At 46.5% G+C, this 17,274-nt stretch overlaps 1 protein-coding gene across 7 annotated transcripts in view; it reads right to left on the bottom strand.

Annotated features, from left to right (window-relative positions):
* The window catches only part of ZNF76 (zinc finger protein 76), a 31,178-nt gene extending 14,110 nt beyond the window's left edge, over window positions 1-17,068 (bottom strand). For 5 of the 7 annotated variants that reach the window (XM_030802573.1, XM_030802569.1, XM_030802575.1 and 2 more), the window contains exons 1-2: window positions 16,698-16,825; window positions 609-777 (exon numbers count right to left, since the gene is read on the bottom strand). Coding sequence is in view for 5 of the 7 variants with exons in the window: in XM_030802569.1 (XP_030658429.1) it covers window positions 609-681 (73 nt within the window). In the remaining 2 variants the exon portion in view is untranslated. Of the gene's footprint in view, window positions 1-608; window positions 778-16,697 lie in introns of all 7 variants that reach the window. The other 2 variants (XM_030802570.1, XM_030802574.1) reach the window with 2 other exon arrangements.
* Between the last annotated feature and the right edge of the window lie 206 nt (window positions 17,069-17,274).

The raw sequence follows: 17,274 nt of genomic DNA, 5'->3' as shown, positions 1-17,274 counted from the left end.
CCTCCTGAATAGCTGGGACTAAAGGTGCATGCCACTGCACCCAGATTATTATTTTTATTATTTTTTTAGAGACAGAGTCTTGCTATGTTGTCCAGGCTGGTCTCCAACTCCTGGCCTCAAGTGATCTTTCCATCTCAGCCTCTTGAGTGCTGGGATTATAGACATGAGCCACTATGCCTGGCTTAAAAGAGCATCTTGTACATGGCAGATGCTTAGTAGTTTGAATGCTTGAATATACTTGAATTAAGATGATAAACTGCTTCTAGAAAGCACTAAAAACTGTGACAGGGGATTTCTGAGAAGCAGGGAGTCATAACTAACACTGTGTTCATTCCAGAAATATTTATGAACTGCTTATTACATATTAGGAATTCTGTCTTTAGAGAGGTATTGGTTCCTATGACTGGGATTGTCTGACTTGTAGCATTTTATTTTAGAGTTCCCTTTTCATCAAGCACCACAGGAGATTCTAATGCAGAGCAAATTGTGGTGGTGGACAAGGGTAAGCAGGCGGGAGGGCAAGGTGATGGTGGGACTCTTAGAAACGGACACTCCTTTCCAGAGGCTGAGGGACAGGGCAGGATCCTGAGGTCCCCAGAAGTACTCACCTTTGACAGCTTGCTGGACGTAGGCTGTTGTCCCATCACTAAGGGTCACCGTCTGCAGCCCCAAGCTCTCCATGGCAAACTGCTACTCGTGCACTCAGACATGAAGTTGGCTTCTGGCCAGCACCAAGAGCCACAGCTGAGGTCAGAGATTTCCTTCTGGGTCACAAATCTAAGAAAATGAACAGTATCACATTATGAGTTAACCAGCTTTCTCCTATCGCAAAGACACTCAGGGAAGGAGTTAATGAGGCCAGCCAGCCAAGAAGAAAAAAGATGAATTCTTCAAAATAGTGAACAATATTGGTTTTTATGAAAAGGGCTCAAAATATACATTATCTAAGAATTCTATAAGTTAAGCATAGAAGAGAAGCATGCCAATCAAACTGGTCGTAAAGTAAGAAATCACTGATCAAAACCCATTTCTAAACTTTCTCCCCTTAGGAAGGAGCCCTGCTGAAGGCAGGCAGTTAACCCCATTGCTGATGGTTCTCTCTGCCTACTCCAACATCTCTCCTGTGCTCGGACCCATCTATCCACTGGGCTTGTTAACCATCCTCAGGGAACATCCCACATGTACCACACATGGAATAAGTCCTCAACAGAACTCACGATGTGTCCCAACCTTCCAGAACTATTGTACTTCCAAGTATCGCCTATCCCAGGGATGGTATCGCCTTCCACCCAGAACTGGGTGGAGGAGGGGGATCATGCTTGAGTCCTCCTTTTCCCTTAGAAGTCCAGGTACTTATTTCAGGCACGTATCACCTTTCACCTCCCGACAACTATAAGGAGCCTTCTAACTTATGTCCTCAGATAAACTTTTGTCTGTTTCCAATTCATTTTCTTTTCTTTCCTTTTTTAGAGACAAAGTATCACTCTGTCACCCAGGCTGGAGTGCAGTGGCTCCATCACAGTTCACTGTAACTTCGAACTCCTGGGCTCAAGTGATCCTCCCGCCTCAGCCTCTTCCAACTCACGTTCTAACATTCATGTTTATGCTGTCAGGGTGAATTTAAAAAAAAAAAAGCTCTCTTCCCACCATCTTGGAGCCTGTAGAGGCCTGCTTAGAACAGGACTTCTAAAAGGCAAATATGGGTGGGGTGTAGTGGCTCATGCCTGTAATCCCAGTGCTTTGGGAGGCTGAGGCAGGATGATTATTTGAGGCTAGGAGTTCAAGACCAATGTGGGCAACACAGCAACACATTGTCTCTACAAAAAAAAAGAAAAATTAGCCAGGTGTAGTGGCACATGCCTGCAATCTTAGCTACACAAGAGGCTGAGGTGAGAGGATTGCCTGACCCCAGGAGTTTGAAGCTGCAGTGAGCTATGATCATATCACTGAATTCCAGCCTGGGTGACAAAGAGAGACTCTGTCTCAAAAACAATAGTAAGATAAATACATTTGGAAGGCTGTAGTCCAAGGCCATTTTTTGCTAGCTGTAAGTGGGGCCTCCAGAACCAAAGCTCTTATTAAAATTGAAGGTATTGGCCGAGTGCAGTGGCTCACGACTGTAATCCCAACACTTTGGGAGGCAAGGACTGTGGAACACGAGGTCAGGAGATTGAGACCATCCTGGCTAACATGGTGAAACCCCGTCTCTACTAAAAATACAAAAAATTAGCCGGGGGTGGTGGTGGGCGCCTGTAGTCCCAGCTGCTCGGGAGGCTGAGGCAGGAGAATGGCGTGAACCTGGGAGGTGGAGCTTGCAGTGAGCCAAGATTGTGCCACTGCACTCCAGCCTGGGCGACAGAGCGAGACTCTGTCTCAAAAAAAAAAAAAAATTGAAGGTATTTATGCTCGAAATGAAACTGAATTCTATTTAGGCAAGAGATGTACTTGTATGTATAAAGCAAAGAACAACACACTGACTGCTGGCAGCAAACTGAGGAAAACCAGCATAATCTGGGGAAAGGTAAACTCAGGCCCATGGAAACAGTGGCATGGTTTGTGCTAAATTCCCAAGCAATCTTGCTAAGGCTATTGAACACAGAATCTGTGTGATGCTGTGCCCCTCAAGGACTTAAGCTAATGAAAAGTAAATAAATAAAAGTGGATTTATAAGAAAAAAAGAGTATAAATCTAAACATACCACTTCCTTGACTAAAACCCTTCCATAGTTTCCTACAGCTCTTAGAGTCCACCTTGCAGACAAGGCTGGGTTCTGTTATAAACTCCCACAGCCTAGGTACCACCTTTTCCTAGCACTCACACCTCTGGGCTCAACCTACTTCAGTACTTATCACTATCTGTTTAATGTCTGTTGCCTACACAAGGCTTTGGGCTCTAGTCTGGTTTCTGTGTCACAGTGGTTTCTCCAGCACCTCATACTGTGGGCTCTCCACAAATCCTGAGTGATTCCCTGGGTCTCTCATGTGCAAGATGGGAAGCATTGAAGCTTCCTGCTGGCAGGACATCTTCTGTACCCACTGTGGTGTGGAGCCTGCTCTAGCAGTGGACCCCAACACTTGTGAAGCCTGCAGGAAGCCCATGGCCTCTAAACTCAGTGCAGTCGTGAAGACTCTCTTTGACACCTATTCTCAAAATTCTCCTGGACTTGGAATCTGGACTGCCTACTGGATTCTCACGACTTACCAACTGATATCCTCGACTGGTGCTACCCAAACTGTTTTCACGTCAGGGGACCTAGAGAGACAGATATTTGTACATTGCATTGCAGATGCTGCTGCTTAAAGTCAGAAGTTCACATTGCAGATGTCACTGCTTGAAGCCAGAAGCAACCAACTGGGGCTTTGACAGCCCTAAGGGGTGAGCGGATCAATATCTTGGCAAAACTACAGACCATCCAGGAATTCAAGACCAGCCTGACCAACATGGAGAAGCCCCGTCTCTACTAAAAATACAAAATTAGCTGGGCGTGGTGGCACATGCCTATAATCCCAGCTACTTGGGAGGCTGAGGCAGGAGAATCGCATGAACTTGGGAGGCAGAGGTTGTGGTGAGCCGAGATCGTGTCATCGCACTCCAGCCTGGGCAACAACAGCGAAACTCCGTCTCAAAAAAAAAAGAAAAAAACAAAACAAAAACCGGCTGGGCATGGTGGCTTACACCTGTAATCCCAGCACTTTGAGAGGTTAAGGCGGGTGGACCACGAGGTCAGGAGATCCAGACCATCCTGGCCAACAGGGTGAAATCCAGTATCTACTAAAAATATAGAAAATTAGTCAGGCATGGTGGAGGGTGCCTGTAGTCCCAGCTACTCGGGAGGCTGAGGCAGGAGAATGGCGTAAACCTGGGAGGCGGAGCTTGCAGTGAGCCGAGATTATACCACTGCACTCCAGCCTGGGCGACAGAGTGAGACTCCGTCTCAAAAACAAACAAAAAACCCAAAAAAACCTATAGACCATCTGCGACACGCTGATTGGAATGCTCTACCCCAGGCTTGGCATCTCAACTAGAATTATTCATTCATTCTGTCCATAAACATTTACTAAATGGGCTAAGGCGCAAGGGCAGCAATACTACTATTATATAGTGAACACTACTATAGAGTTAACCATGTGCTAGGAATGTCACATACATTAACTCATTTAATTCTAACAATCCTATAATCAAATGCTATGATTATCCTCATTTAAAAGTGAGGAACTGGAGGCCCAAGACCAAGTTAAGTAACTTGCTCAAGGTTACACAGCTAACTAGTAAAGGAAGATTTGACCCTAGGCCATTTAATCCAGAGTGTGACCTTAATTACTATGCTGCCAAGCATAGAGGTGAAGCTGGGGGTTTATGAAACTTGAAGCTACTCCAAAATACTTTTTTGGTGTGTGAGCCTTTGCATTTTCCAGGAGAGAGGGAAGTCCAAGACTGTCATCAGGGTCTGCTAGGGATTAATGGTGAAGAACCACTGGTCAAGGTGGGGATTCTGACATCTGACATCTCTGGTCTATTAGCATCCTTGCCCAGAGCCCTGATAACCTCCACGTGGTCCCTATCTCACAAGAGCTCTGCTCCCGGCCTCTCTTGGTCTGCTCTATGACCTTCAAGTTTCACTCTCTTCATCACGTAGATTCTTTGGGTAACCTGCTTTAGTGTAACTGCACTGTGTCAGAAGACACATAAGAGAAACTCAGGTCTAAAAACAAAGCAGGCCGGGCACGGTGGCTCATGCCTGTAATCCCAGCACTTTGGGAGGCTGAAGCGGGCGGATCACTTGAGATCAGGAGTTCGAGACCAGCCTGACCAACATGGTGAAACTCCACCTCTGCTAAAAAAAAAAAAATACAAAAATTAGCCAGGTGTGGTGGCACATGCCTAGCTACTTGGGAAGCTGAGGCAGGAGAATTGCTTGGACCCAGGAGGCGGAGGTTGCAGTGAGCCAAAACTGTATCACTGCACTCTAGCCTGGGCAACAACAGCAAAACTCTGTCTAAAAAAAAAAAAAAAAAAAAAAAAAAAAAAAAAAAAAAAAACCATAAATAAATAAATAAATAAAAGATATAGGTTGAAAAGGGATTGCAAAATACCCTGAGACTCCCTGGGCACTATGGCTCCTGCAGCTCACCTTTGTCAAATACTCACATGGTTTAATTGAGCACAACTGCACTCCACTGGGACTTTCTAAGGAAAATCAGTGGTGTGGTTAAGAGCACAGGCTCTGAAGCCAGAGGTCTGGGTTTTAATCCAGGCTTAACTTCTCAGAAGCTGTGTAGCCTTGGGCAGGTAAATGAGCCTCTCTGAGCCTCAGATGTCACTTCTGAAAAAATGGAGATAATAGTGGCATTTGTTTCATAGCCTGCTGTAAGGGATTAAATGATGGCACATATGCCTGTACTGTAGAAATACCAGCTATCAGGAGGAGGGGAAGGAAGAGGAACCTAAAGGGAAATGCTTTCGAAGCAATACGGATTCCTAAAACACCTAGGACTAGTGGCAACCACCCTGGACTACAGAATTGGCTTCTAATCTCGATTCTATCTCTATGTCTGCCTCCTTATCTGTAAAATGAAATGCTGGCCCAAATTACCCTAAGATCCTTTCTACTGCTCATGCTAATATTTATTTTTATCACATATAAATGTGATTAATATATACCAGCCACTTTTTAAAGCACCTTACCGATATTAACTCTTACTCTTAAAAATAACTGATGGGGAAGTAGGTATATTATACCCATTTTACCGATGAGGCAACTAAGGCTTAGAGGTATAGTACCTTGTCCAAGGTTCCAACGCTACTACGTGTTGAAGCCAGGATTCAAAGCCAGGCTGGCTGGCCCCAGAGCCCATACTTCTCAATGTCTGGCACACTTCTTCCTTCTGCTAATTCACTGTGACCGGCACACTGTCAGCACTCAAAACACTTGAATACAGGTTAACTTCCATCTCACCCACTGTAACTTAAACCCAGTCCTTCTTGGCCTACCCGCAATGGAAAGAGGGAATAGCTGGTAGCCACACTTCCCAAAATAACCCTTCTTAGACTCAAAGAAAACAAATTTCCACTCTTTTTCATGTTCTCGCGTCCAGGCTAAATAACCTCAACTCATTCACGTTTCCTTCCTAAGTCTCATAATACAAACCTTTAAAAGAGGCTACTGTTGTTCCCTGACCTTTCCCAATCTCTGAAGCTGCCTTCCAGAAAAGCCTGACTGCAGAGGGTGAGGAGGAAGCTTTGTGGCTGCCAGGCATCTACCAGTGCCCTGATTGCCATTTTTCTCCCTGTACTTTCTTTCAATGATGGTTTACTCTGAATCCTCCTGTGCTGGCACTGAACTAAGAACAGTGACATGGGCAGAGCCAAAGAAAGGCTTGTTACTGCTTCAGGATGGCTATGTGTGAGTTCTGCCTGCACTTGACGGTTCAGACTCATTACTCCTGCAGCCCTCCGAGACAGGGCAGAGGGGCAGTGAGGGTGGCTGCTCTGTTTTCTCCTTGTAGGGTATAAGGTTTACTAGCTCTGCAATGACCTGAGCTGGGTATAGGGGACAGACAGACTGGGAGAGCGGAAGGTGAGAAAAGAGTGAAGACAGAAGGGAGCACTCTTGACTTTCCCAGAACTAGGAGCAAATCCAGTTCTGTTTGCTGCATTTTTTTTTTTTTTTTGAGATGGAGTCTTGCTCTCACGCCCACGCTGGAGTACAATGGCATGATCTCGGCTCACTGCAACCTCCGCCTCCTGGGTTCAAGTGATTCTCCTGCTTCGCCTCCTGAGCAGCTGGCATTACAGGCATGTACCACCACGCCCGGCTAATTTTTTGTATTTTTAGTAGACACGGGGTTTCACCATGTTGGTCAGGCTGGTCTCGAACTCCTGACCTCTTGATCCACCCACCTTGGCCTCCCAAAATGCTGGGATTACAGGCGTGAGCCACTGCACCCGACCTGCTGCACTTTTAAATAAACAACCCATTACTGGTCCTGATGCAGGAAAACAACCCTTCACTTTTGCAATATATCGATGTGTTTCTTAATGTTAAAACATAAATTCTAATTATTGAGGAGAGATAACATTTAGAAAAACCTTTTATTTATTTAGAGACAGGATCTCATTTTGTTGCCTAGGTTGGCATGCAGTGATCATAGCTCCTGTAAACTCAACCTCCTGGGCTCGAGATCCTCCTGCCTTAGCCTCCTGAGTGGCTGGGACTATAGGTGTGTGCCACTACTCCCAACTTTTTAGATACTTTGGATCTTTAGGTCTCTCCATGAATCAAGATGTGCCTAAACTGCCTCCTCAAAGGAGAAAAATAAGGGATGTGAAAGATAGGAAACTAAAGAGTAGCCATGGTTTTTGTGTTTCTCCACTTTATCATGGTTGAGACCTACTGTGCTCCACATGCGAGCTGGGCTGTGCTGACTACAGGCACCTGTTCGCTATTCTATTGTCTTCTGCCAACCAGAACTCTGGAGAGTTGGAACAAGGCTTTCTGTACTCTGCCTCAGCCAGCCCAGAGGGCAACTGTATTTAGAAGCCAAAAAAAGAAAACAACAACAAAAACATTTGCCTGAAAAGAATGTTCAATTTTGATTAGAAAAAATAATTATGACTTAATCTTCACTCAGAAACTTCTTCACTTGTAAACACAGAAAACTTCTCATGAGTACAAAGACACATTAGTTTGGGAGGGATGAAGGCTGATGAAGATGAGTGGCAAACAAATCAGAACCAGATTTGGAAAAGTTGCAGTAAAATGATTCAATGTTTATTATAGAAAAATACTTCACTACACGCAGAAAAACCTAGTGAACAGGCCTGGTTCTGTGGGTTTCTAAACACTGATGAAACACAAACAGGAAATTAGTAACAGAACCTTGTATTAACATAACACAAGTTTAAAACAGCTAAACACATCTTTGCATAAAGCATATTGCTTTTTTCTTCAATTTTTTTTCTTCTTTTTAAAAGAAGAAGCACCATTTAAAAGAAATCCCAGCACTTTGGGAGGCTGAGGTGGGAGGATCCCTTGAGCCCAGGAGTTTGAGACCAGCCTGGGCAACATAGTGAGACCCCCATTTCTTTTTTTTTTTTTTTTTTTTTTTGAGATGGAGTCTCCTGGGTTTAAGCGATTCTCCTGCCTCAGCCTCCTGAGTAGCTGGGATTACAGGTATGCACCACCATGCCCATCTAATTTTTGTATTTTTAGTACAGATGGGGTTTCACCATGTTAGTCAGGCTGGTCTTGAACTCCTGACCTCATGATCTGTCTGCCTTGGCCTCCCAACGTACTGGGATTATAGGTGTGGGCCACTGTGCCTGGCCCTGACTTGGGCTTTAAAAATCAATGTCTGGCCAGGTGCGGTGGCTCACACCTGTAAGTAACCCCAGCACATTGGGAGGCCGAGGCAGGCAGATCATTAGAGGTCAGGAGTTCGAGATCAGCCTGGCCAACATGGTGAAACCCCATCTCTACTAAAAATATGAAAATTAGCCAGGTGTGGTGGTGCACGCCTGCAATCCCAGCTACTCGGGAGGCTGAGGCAAGATAATCGCTTGAACCTGGGAGGCGGAGGTGGCAGTGAGCTGAGATCACACCACTGCACTCCAGAGTGCACTGGGCAACAGAGTGAGACTCATCTTTTTTTTTTTTTTTCTGAGACAGAGTCTCACTCTGTCGCCCAGGCTAGAGTGCAGTGGTGTGAGCTCGGCTCATTGCAACCTCCACTTTCTGGGTTCAAGCAATTCCCCTGCCCCAGCCTCCAGAGTAGCTGGGATTACAGGTGTGCGCCACCAGGCCCAGCTAATGTGTTTGTATTTTTAGTACAGACGGGGTTTCGCCATGTTGGCCTGGCTGGTCTCGAACTCCTGACCTCAGGTGATCCACCTGCCTTAACCTCCCAAAGTGCTGGGATTACAGGCATGAGTCACCATGCCCAGCCGGGACACCATCTTAAAAAAATCAATGTGAGGCTGAGGTCAGGTGCAGACACTGTCTCTACAAAAATAATTGCCAGGCATGGTGGCACATGGCTGTAGTCCCAGCTATTCGGTGGCTGAAGTGGGAGGAACATTCAAGCCCAGGAAGTCGAGGCTATGGAGAGCCATGATTGTGCCACTGCACTTCAACCTGTGTAACAAAGCAAGACCCTGTCTCAAAAGAAAATGAAAAACATCGATCTACTTCTTTTCTAATTCATGCTGGCATAAACACCAAGGTGGAGAACTGCCTCAAGAAGTTTTCTTCCTTTAACTACCAGAAGTCCAACTACCTCTTGGATATATATATGTGCATATAAATACATACACACACACACACACACACATATAGAAACAGGGTCTTGCTCTGTCACCCACACTACAAGTGCAATGGCATGATCATGGCTCACTGCAACCTTGAACTCCTACACTAAAGTAATCCTCTTGCCTGAGCCTCTCAAGTATCTGGGACTACAGGTGTGCACTACCAAGCCTGGCTAATTTATTTATTTATTTACTTACATCTATCTCTATTTATTTATTTTTGTAGAGATGGGGTCTTGCTATGTTGCCCAGGTTGGTCTTGAACTCCTGGCCTCAAGTGATCGTCTCACCTCAGCCTCCCGAAGTGCTGAGATTAAGTATGAGCCACCTTGCCTGGTGGATATATTTTTAATGCAATATTCTTCAAACTGTTTTTGTTGTTGTTGTTGCTTTGAGAAAGGGTCTCACTCTGCTGTCCAGGCTGGAGTGCAGTGGCATGATCATAGCCCACTGCAGACTTGATCTCCTGGGCTCAAACGATCCTCCCGCTTCAGCCTCCCGAGTAGGTGGAACTACAGGTGTGTGCCACCATGCCCGGCTAATTTTTCTTTTTTTAAATTTTTAAATTTTTGTAGAGATGAGGTCTTATTATGTTGCCCAGGCTGGTCTCGATCTCCCAGGATCAAGTGATCTTCCCACCTTAGCCTCAACATCTTGACTTTGATATCCAAAAACACTTCAAACTTGACATGTTCAAGAGTGAATTCCTTATCTCCTCCTTCTAACAACCTGCCCTCCTTCTAGGCTCCCCAATTTCAGTAGATGGGAATTCTACCATTTTGCTACTCAGGCCAAAAATGTGGGAGCCAGGCAGACCACGAGTTCAGGAGTTTGAGACCAGCCTGGCAAATATGGTGAAATCCCATCTCTACTAAAAATACAAAAATTAGCCAGGCTTGCTGGCATGCACCTGTAGTCCCAGCTACTCAGGGGGCTGAGGCAGAAGAATCGCTTGAACCCAGGAGGTGGAGGTTGCAGTGAGCCGAGATCATGCCACTGCACTCCAGCATGGGCGACAGAGCGAGACTGTCTTGAAAAAAAAAAAAAATTGTAGCCACCCTCAACTGCTACTTCTTTTATATATCACATCCAGTCCATCAGCAAATCCTGTTGGCTCCTTTCCAAATATATCCAGAAGCCAACCACTTCTCACCTTTCCATTGCTTCACCTTGGGTTCAAGCCACCAACTTCTCTTGCTTAGACTATTGTAGTAGCCTCCTAACCAGTTTCTCTCCTTCCATTTTTGCCCCATTATAGCTTATTCTCAACACAGCAGCCAGAATGACCTTTTCAGCATGTCAGGCCATGTTACTTTTCTGCCTAGAATTCTCTAATGGCTACCATCTCACTCACAACTCACACTAAAAGCCAGTGGCCTGTGTGATCTGCTCCCAATTCACCCCCACTGCAACATCTGCCATTTCTTCTCTCACTAATATACTGCAGCCATATTGGCTGGCTTCCTCATGTTTCTTGAATATATAGGGCACATTCCTGCCTCAGGGCCTTTGTGTTTGCTGTTCTTCCTGACTGGAATAAACTTCCCTAGATGTATGCTTGACTTACCCCCTAACTTCCTTCAGGTCTTTGCTCAAATGTTACCTTTTTAGTGGGACCCTCTTCAAATACCCTATTTAAAATTTTAACACCCAGAATCCTGGCACTTACTTTCTTCTTCTTCTTCTTCTTTTTTTTCTTTTTTGAGACAGAGTCTCGCTCTGTCGCCCAGGCTGGAGTGCAGCAGCATGATCTCGGCTCACTGCAACCTCTGCCTCCTGGGTTGAAGTGATTCTCGTGCCTCAGCCTCCCGAGTAGCTGGGATTACAGGTGCCTGCCACCACGCCTGGCTAATTTTTGTATTTTTAGTAGAGCTGGGGTTTCGCCATGTTGGCCAAGCTGGTCTCAAACTCCTGGCCTCATGTTATCTACCCAACCCGGCCTCCCAAAGTGCTGGGATTATAGGTGTGAGCCACTGCGCCTGGCCTACTCCTGGCACTTTCTGTCTCCCTTCTCTGCTTAATTTTCTCAATATATATTTTACTTATTTGTTTATTGTCTGTCTCTACCCTGTCCATTCCTCAAACAGTGAGCTCACTGCTCTATTCCCAGTACCTAGAAAAGTACCTGGCACATAGCAGATATTCACCAAATATTTGGGGGGATGAATGAATCAGTGAATGAATGAATATGTATACCTTTAGGAACTCCCACTAACCTGAAAGCTTTAGGCAAGAAGGGGAAGACCCTAGGTGAGCTCCGGTCTCTCCCCAGCCCTCGGTCCCTCTTTCCTCCTTACTGTCTCACCCTCTTCTCAGGTCCAGCCCTATTCCACCAGAAACCACACCTAAGCTGAGAAGCAGGGCAACAGGTGCTTGATGCCAGGATGTTACAATTCCCAGGCCACCAGGTACAGAATTCTGCAGGGTGCTAATTTTTAAATTTAGCATCCTGATATCTTACAAACAGAAGAGGTCAGAGAAAGGTTAGGACTAAATATACTACTTAACCTAGATAACAGTACTGATTCAGAAACAGTAGCTCATTTGCTCTGAGGTGTTTTCCAAGGAACAGTGCTAAATTTGCACTTGTTCACCTAGCTGCCCCTGTCTTTAATCTTTTTATAATGGATTTCCAACATACACAAAAATGGAAAGAATGGTATAATGAACCTCTTGAACCCATTACCCAACTTCAAAAATTACCAACATTTTGCCTCCTTGGTTTCCTCTGTTCCTTAATCGTCTCTGCAACCCACACTAAATATTTCAAACTACCTGTTTTCTTGAGAACAGATTTATATAAGACAGCCCCTGATGCTGTTACCACTGTATTCGAGCAACTGCGTCAAACAATCTATATTACCAGAAATACAGTAGAAAAAAAAAAAAAAGCACTCATACCCATTCCCCCACCCGAGCAATGACTAAAAAAGGAAGTGTCTAAATTCCCGACTGCTTAAATCAAGGGACATGCCCATTATCATGTTTGGAGAACTTTGGGGAGGGGTGTTGTTGTGTCCACAAAATGAATGTAGACATGAACTGCTTTTACTTGTGTATATCTGATGCAGAATTTCTGAGTGAGTTAATTTAATCCAACAGGTATTTACTGACTACCTGCTAAATGTGAGGGATGAGATGAAGATAGAAGATAAAGAAAACCGGCCAGGCACAGGGGCTCACGCCTGTAATCCCAGCACTTTGGGAGGCTGAGGCGAGTGGATCACCTGAGGTCAGGAGTTAGAGATCAGTCTGGCCAACATGGTGAATCCCCATCTCTACTAAAAATACAAAAATTAGCTGGGCATGGTTGCAGGCGCCTGTAATACCAGCTACTTGGGAGGCTGAGGTGGGAGAATCACTTGAACTCAGGAGGAGGAGGTTGCAGTGAGCCGAGACTGCACCACTGCACTCCAGCCTGGGTGACAGAGTGAGACTCCATCTCAAAAAGAAAAGAAAAGAAAAGAAAAGCTAGTCTCTGTTCTCACAGAGCTTACAGAGTGGGGGTGAGAAAAGTACACAAATAACTCAAAAACAAGGCAGAATAAGTTCTGTGCCCTAAGTAAACAAATCTAAGGCAAGAGCTCCTTTTTAAAATCCACCCACAGCAGTTGTAGAACCCAGGGTATACCCTTTCCTCAACTCTAGTTTTAGTTTCTGCTGTATTTATTGCTGTACAGCCAATAAGTACATTATAAGAGACCTGGGAATTTGGTGACCCACAGAATAGACTTTTGGATGTGGATCTTTGATGTCACATTTTGCTACTGACTCTCCAGACTTCAGTGGGTGGGGATTATCAAGTTTTCCCAGGGCTTGGAAAACAATGGGACTAATTCAGTGCCTGCAGAAGCTGACACCCAAAGCGTTCTACCCTGAGGGCATATACAGCAAGCAGCTTCATAACAGGATAGTGGGAGGGTGTCCAGGAGACACAGCTAGATTGATTCTGAAGGACTTCCAAGGGCTCTCTCCCTGCCCTCTAAAAAACCAAGATCCTTTGGTGATCTATTATCAGAAGTCATCAGAAGTTCCCAGAGAAGAGTGTAGTTCTCTGGATAAACCGAAGAGACTGATGAATTTTGGTGGGACAGTGCGGCATATGAAGGAAGCAGAGCTGAAAGCAGCAGGGGCATACGCATGGCCCTGGAGATAGATGCACAAGAGAGTGGAGGAAGAAAGGAGCAGAGCTGAGATGGAAGGGAGATTTATATTGTAATCAGTTATCAAGATTGGTGAGGTGAGGATAGCTGCAGGGATAAATAAGAGGAAGGCAGGAAGGGGAAGGCCCTGTGGAAGGGTGAAAGACAATCTGGGTTTGAAAAGGTGAGGGAGGAATCTGAGAGGCAGGATCTCACAGGATACTGGGCAGGGGTATGAGAGGAGAGGCCTTAGAATGGGAGGGTGTGCAAGTTATATAGGATTGGTTCATGCTGGGATGGAAGGAGCTGATTCCATTGAAGCTAGTCACATCAAGAGGTCACTAAACGAAGGACAAATTATATGAAGGTTTCAGGTCACAGAATGTGGCTGAGGATGGCAGAAGGTGGGGTGGTGGGAGTAGAACACTGAGACTAAAAATAGGATGAAAGACTACTGGGCTAGAGGGTTTTAGAGCATACAGACATGTGGATTCCTGGGGCTAAGGGACTTAACAAGATCAAAGGATTTGGGGTAAAGTGCCAGTGAGGTGGGAGACACTGCACGGTGAGTGAGTTCACGGGGTAAGGGCTGGGAGCCTCAAAGATTCATAGAACAAGAGATATATGGGCAAAGGATGAAGACAGAAGTTGACTGTTCTTCATCCTAGGGTTTGAAGACACTACTCCAGTAGGGTTCAAGACACTACTCCAAAATATGGCAACTTGAGAAAATGGCAGTAGGAAGGTCACTCTCACTATCTCCGAGGCTCTTCTCCCCTGAAGCAGATCACAAAACCTAGGAAGGATTTTTCTGACTTTTCCCTGAAGCAGGTCATAATACCCTCATAGAGAGGTGCCCTCCCTATATTCAGAGGAAAGAAGCACCCTTATCTGTGAAGACACAGGGACACAGAGAAGAGCCTGAACAAACAGGCCTTTCTAAGTTTCTCCCAGTTTATTACTATTTGATATTACCCTTTTTGTATTTTTCCACAACTATCCACTCTTCATCAAATCTAGTATAAAAATACACAAATTTAATCATTTCTTTGGGTCTTCATTTCCTTATGCAGGCTCCTGTCACATGAAACTTACATTAAATAAATGTATATAATCTTCTCTTATTAAATCTGTTTTGTTATAGGGGCCTAAGCCATGAACCTAAAAAGATATTTTCCCTCCCCTACAAGGCGCAGGGGCTTCAGGGGATATGAGATCAAAAGTCATGAACAGTAGGATGAGAAAGTCACCAAGTTACATGCCAAAGGGTAATAGAAACGGGGGTCAGGGCCAGTCTCGGTGGCTCACGCCTATAATCTCAACTACTTGAGAGGCTAAGATGGGAGGATCCCTTGAGGCTAGGAGCTCAAGAACAGAAACCTTGGGGATCAAGGAATGAGCTGATGTTGGATTTAGGAATTACTAGAAAATAAGGAACAAGGAGCTGAGGTTGAGTAAGTTTGGGGGAAAGACAGGCAATGGAGTAGGGTTTTGTTTTGTTTTTTTAAACTGTGGGTTCAAATCTTAGCTCTGCTACTTAGCTGTGTGAGTTTCTGGTTCATTTCTCTGAAACCAACCAACCAACCAACCAACCAAAAATATGGGAAGGGAAAATGGTGGATATAAAAATAATTAACTCTTGGGGCTGTTGAGAGGTAAATTTAACTTATACATCCAGAGCTTGGCACACAGTAGGTATTCAGCAAGCCAATCGTTATTGAGGTAAAATCAGGGTAAGAACCAGAGAAGTGAGGCTACAGCACAGATGAGAAGATAGGGATTCCAAGATGTCAGTAGTAGCAATATAACGCAAGCTATGGGCCACATGTTCAGTCTGTTAAATCCCTAGCACTCAGGACAGAGTAAGATCCATAGCAGCTTCTCATTTCTAACAACAGCTTATGCTAAGGGTTCCTAAGAGCCAGGCATGGTGCCCGGTGCTTTACATGTGTTATGTCAGGCACTACTATTTTCTCCCTTAGCAGAGGTGGATACTGAAGTTAAGACAGGCTAAATAATATACCAAAAGTCCCATAGCTGAAGGGCCAGAATCAGACTGGAACCTAGGTTTGTTATGAACTCAATGCCCCCAAATGAAGCACTCTGCTATACTGCTTTGCAAACATGTTAACTGATGGGGCCTGATCAAGGGAAATGCGTATGCATTATTAAGAGTGAAGAGGGTGATCCGGGAATGAGGGAGTAAGGTTCATGATGCAAGCAGATCCTGGGGTGAGGTTACAAGAGGAAACTTCCAGGGTGGGGTACAAAGATGATTGCAAAAAAATATTATCTTGACTGAGAACTGCATAATTTCACAATTTCACAGATGGAAGGAAACACAAAGATCATCTAACCCAACCTCATCACAGTCATGATGAGAAACTGAGGTCCAGACTAAGGAAGGGGCTTCTCCCAGGTCCCTAAAACACAGCAGTGACAGAGCTGGGACCACACACTGGATTGACTGGATTCTGGATTGATCCAGAATTCTCTGATGCCTCCAATTATTACTACTTCATATTAATCTCTATATCCTCCTCAGCACCAGAAAGGTGCTGGACGCTTCTAAGTCATGTGCTGATTGACACTGAAGGGCTGGGATCGCAGAGAGAGATGCCAGTGGGGGTGATTTTAGGATAAAGACAGACGTGGAACGAGGGTCATAGGGCTACAGGGTAAAGATATTGAGGGTTGTACACAAAGTGAGTGGGTGGAAAACTATTGGAGTAGGGCTTAGGAGTTGCCAGCAGAGTTTTGAGGGGAGTCACCCAGTTTGTGGGGAACAGAAGGTAGAATCGGAGGGGCCAGGAGGGTTACCCAGGTTTGGGGGTCACTAAGGAGGAGTGTAGGGATCTTAGGGTCATGTGTGTCACCGGATTAAAACTGAGGGAGTCACTGGTTGGTGGGTCTCTGAGAAGTGCTGGGGAAATTCCTGGGTTAGCAGCAAATGAATAATAACCAACGGTGACCTGGTGAGGTCTTGGGGTCAGTGGGTGGGGTGTGGGGTCACAAGAGGGCGCCGTCACGGGGTGGGGTTTGGGAGTCACGGGGGAGGAGCCGCAAGGCGGAAAACAGGGGCAGGGACCCTGGGTGGGGGAGGGGGACCGGCCGCAGTCCAGCGGCCAGGCCGCCCTGCTAGGACCAGAGGGAGGTGGGCACGCCGGGCTCGGGACCTTCCCGGGGCCCTGCGCCCGCCCGGCCTCCCGCCCTGGGCATGGTTGGCCCACTCTTCCCGCAGCCACCAACCTGACAGCCCCCGAGGGCGACTCCGCCGACAGACCGCCATGCACCGGGCCCCGCCACCAGCGCCGGCCCCACAACCCGCCTGCGCCATAGCCCGCCCGCCCGCGCGCAGCTTGCCTCGCGCGATATCCAGGTTCCAGGGCCGCCGCACTTTCCTCTCCTCTTGGCGCGCCTCTACCGGGCCCCGGAACCCGTATAGAAAATACCGGGCACGGTCCACCCCGCCCCCCGCTTCGCCGCGGCAGCCATCCAACTTATCCCGGTTCCGGGGCTCCTGGAGCCCAGGCGGCCGGGATCTGAACCGAGCTCCTCGGAGCCCCGCCCCCCACAAGGCCGGGGTGACGCATGGCCCGCGAGGCTGAGCGCCCAGGGAAGGCGTGCTGACGTCACGACGCCCGGGTCAGGGCCTGGGCGCGGCTCGGAGCCGGGTCGTCGCTATAGCAATCGGGAACCGCTACCTGTCCCTTCCAAGGATTCGGTCCACCAGAAGCGTGAGGAGGTGGCGGAGGCCTCGAGGGCTTTGCGCCATCACTTCTGCGGCCTGCGGGCGAGAAGGTGCGCTTCGGGAGTAGCGCGGGAG

The sequence above is a fragment of the Nomascus leucogenys genome, chromosome 22a (assembly GCF_006542625.1).
Source record: "Nomascus leucogenys isolate Asia chromosome 22a, Asia_NLE_v1, whole genome shotgun sequence".
Lineage (NCBI taxonomy): Eukaryota > Metazoa > Chordata > Mammalia > Primates > Hylobatidae > Nomascus > Nomascus leucogenys.
This window is presented reverse-complemented; position numbering and strand designations above follow the sequence as displayed.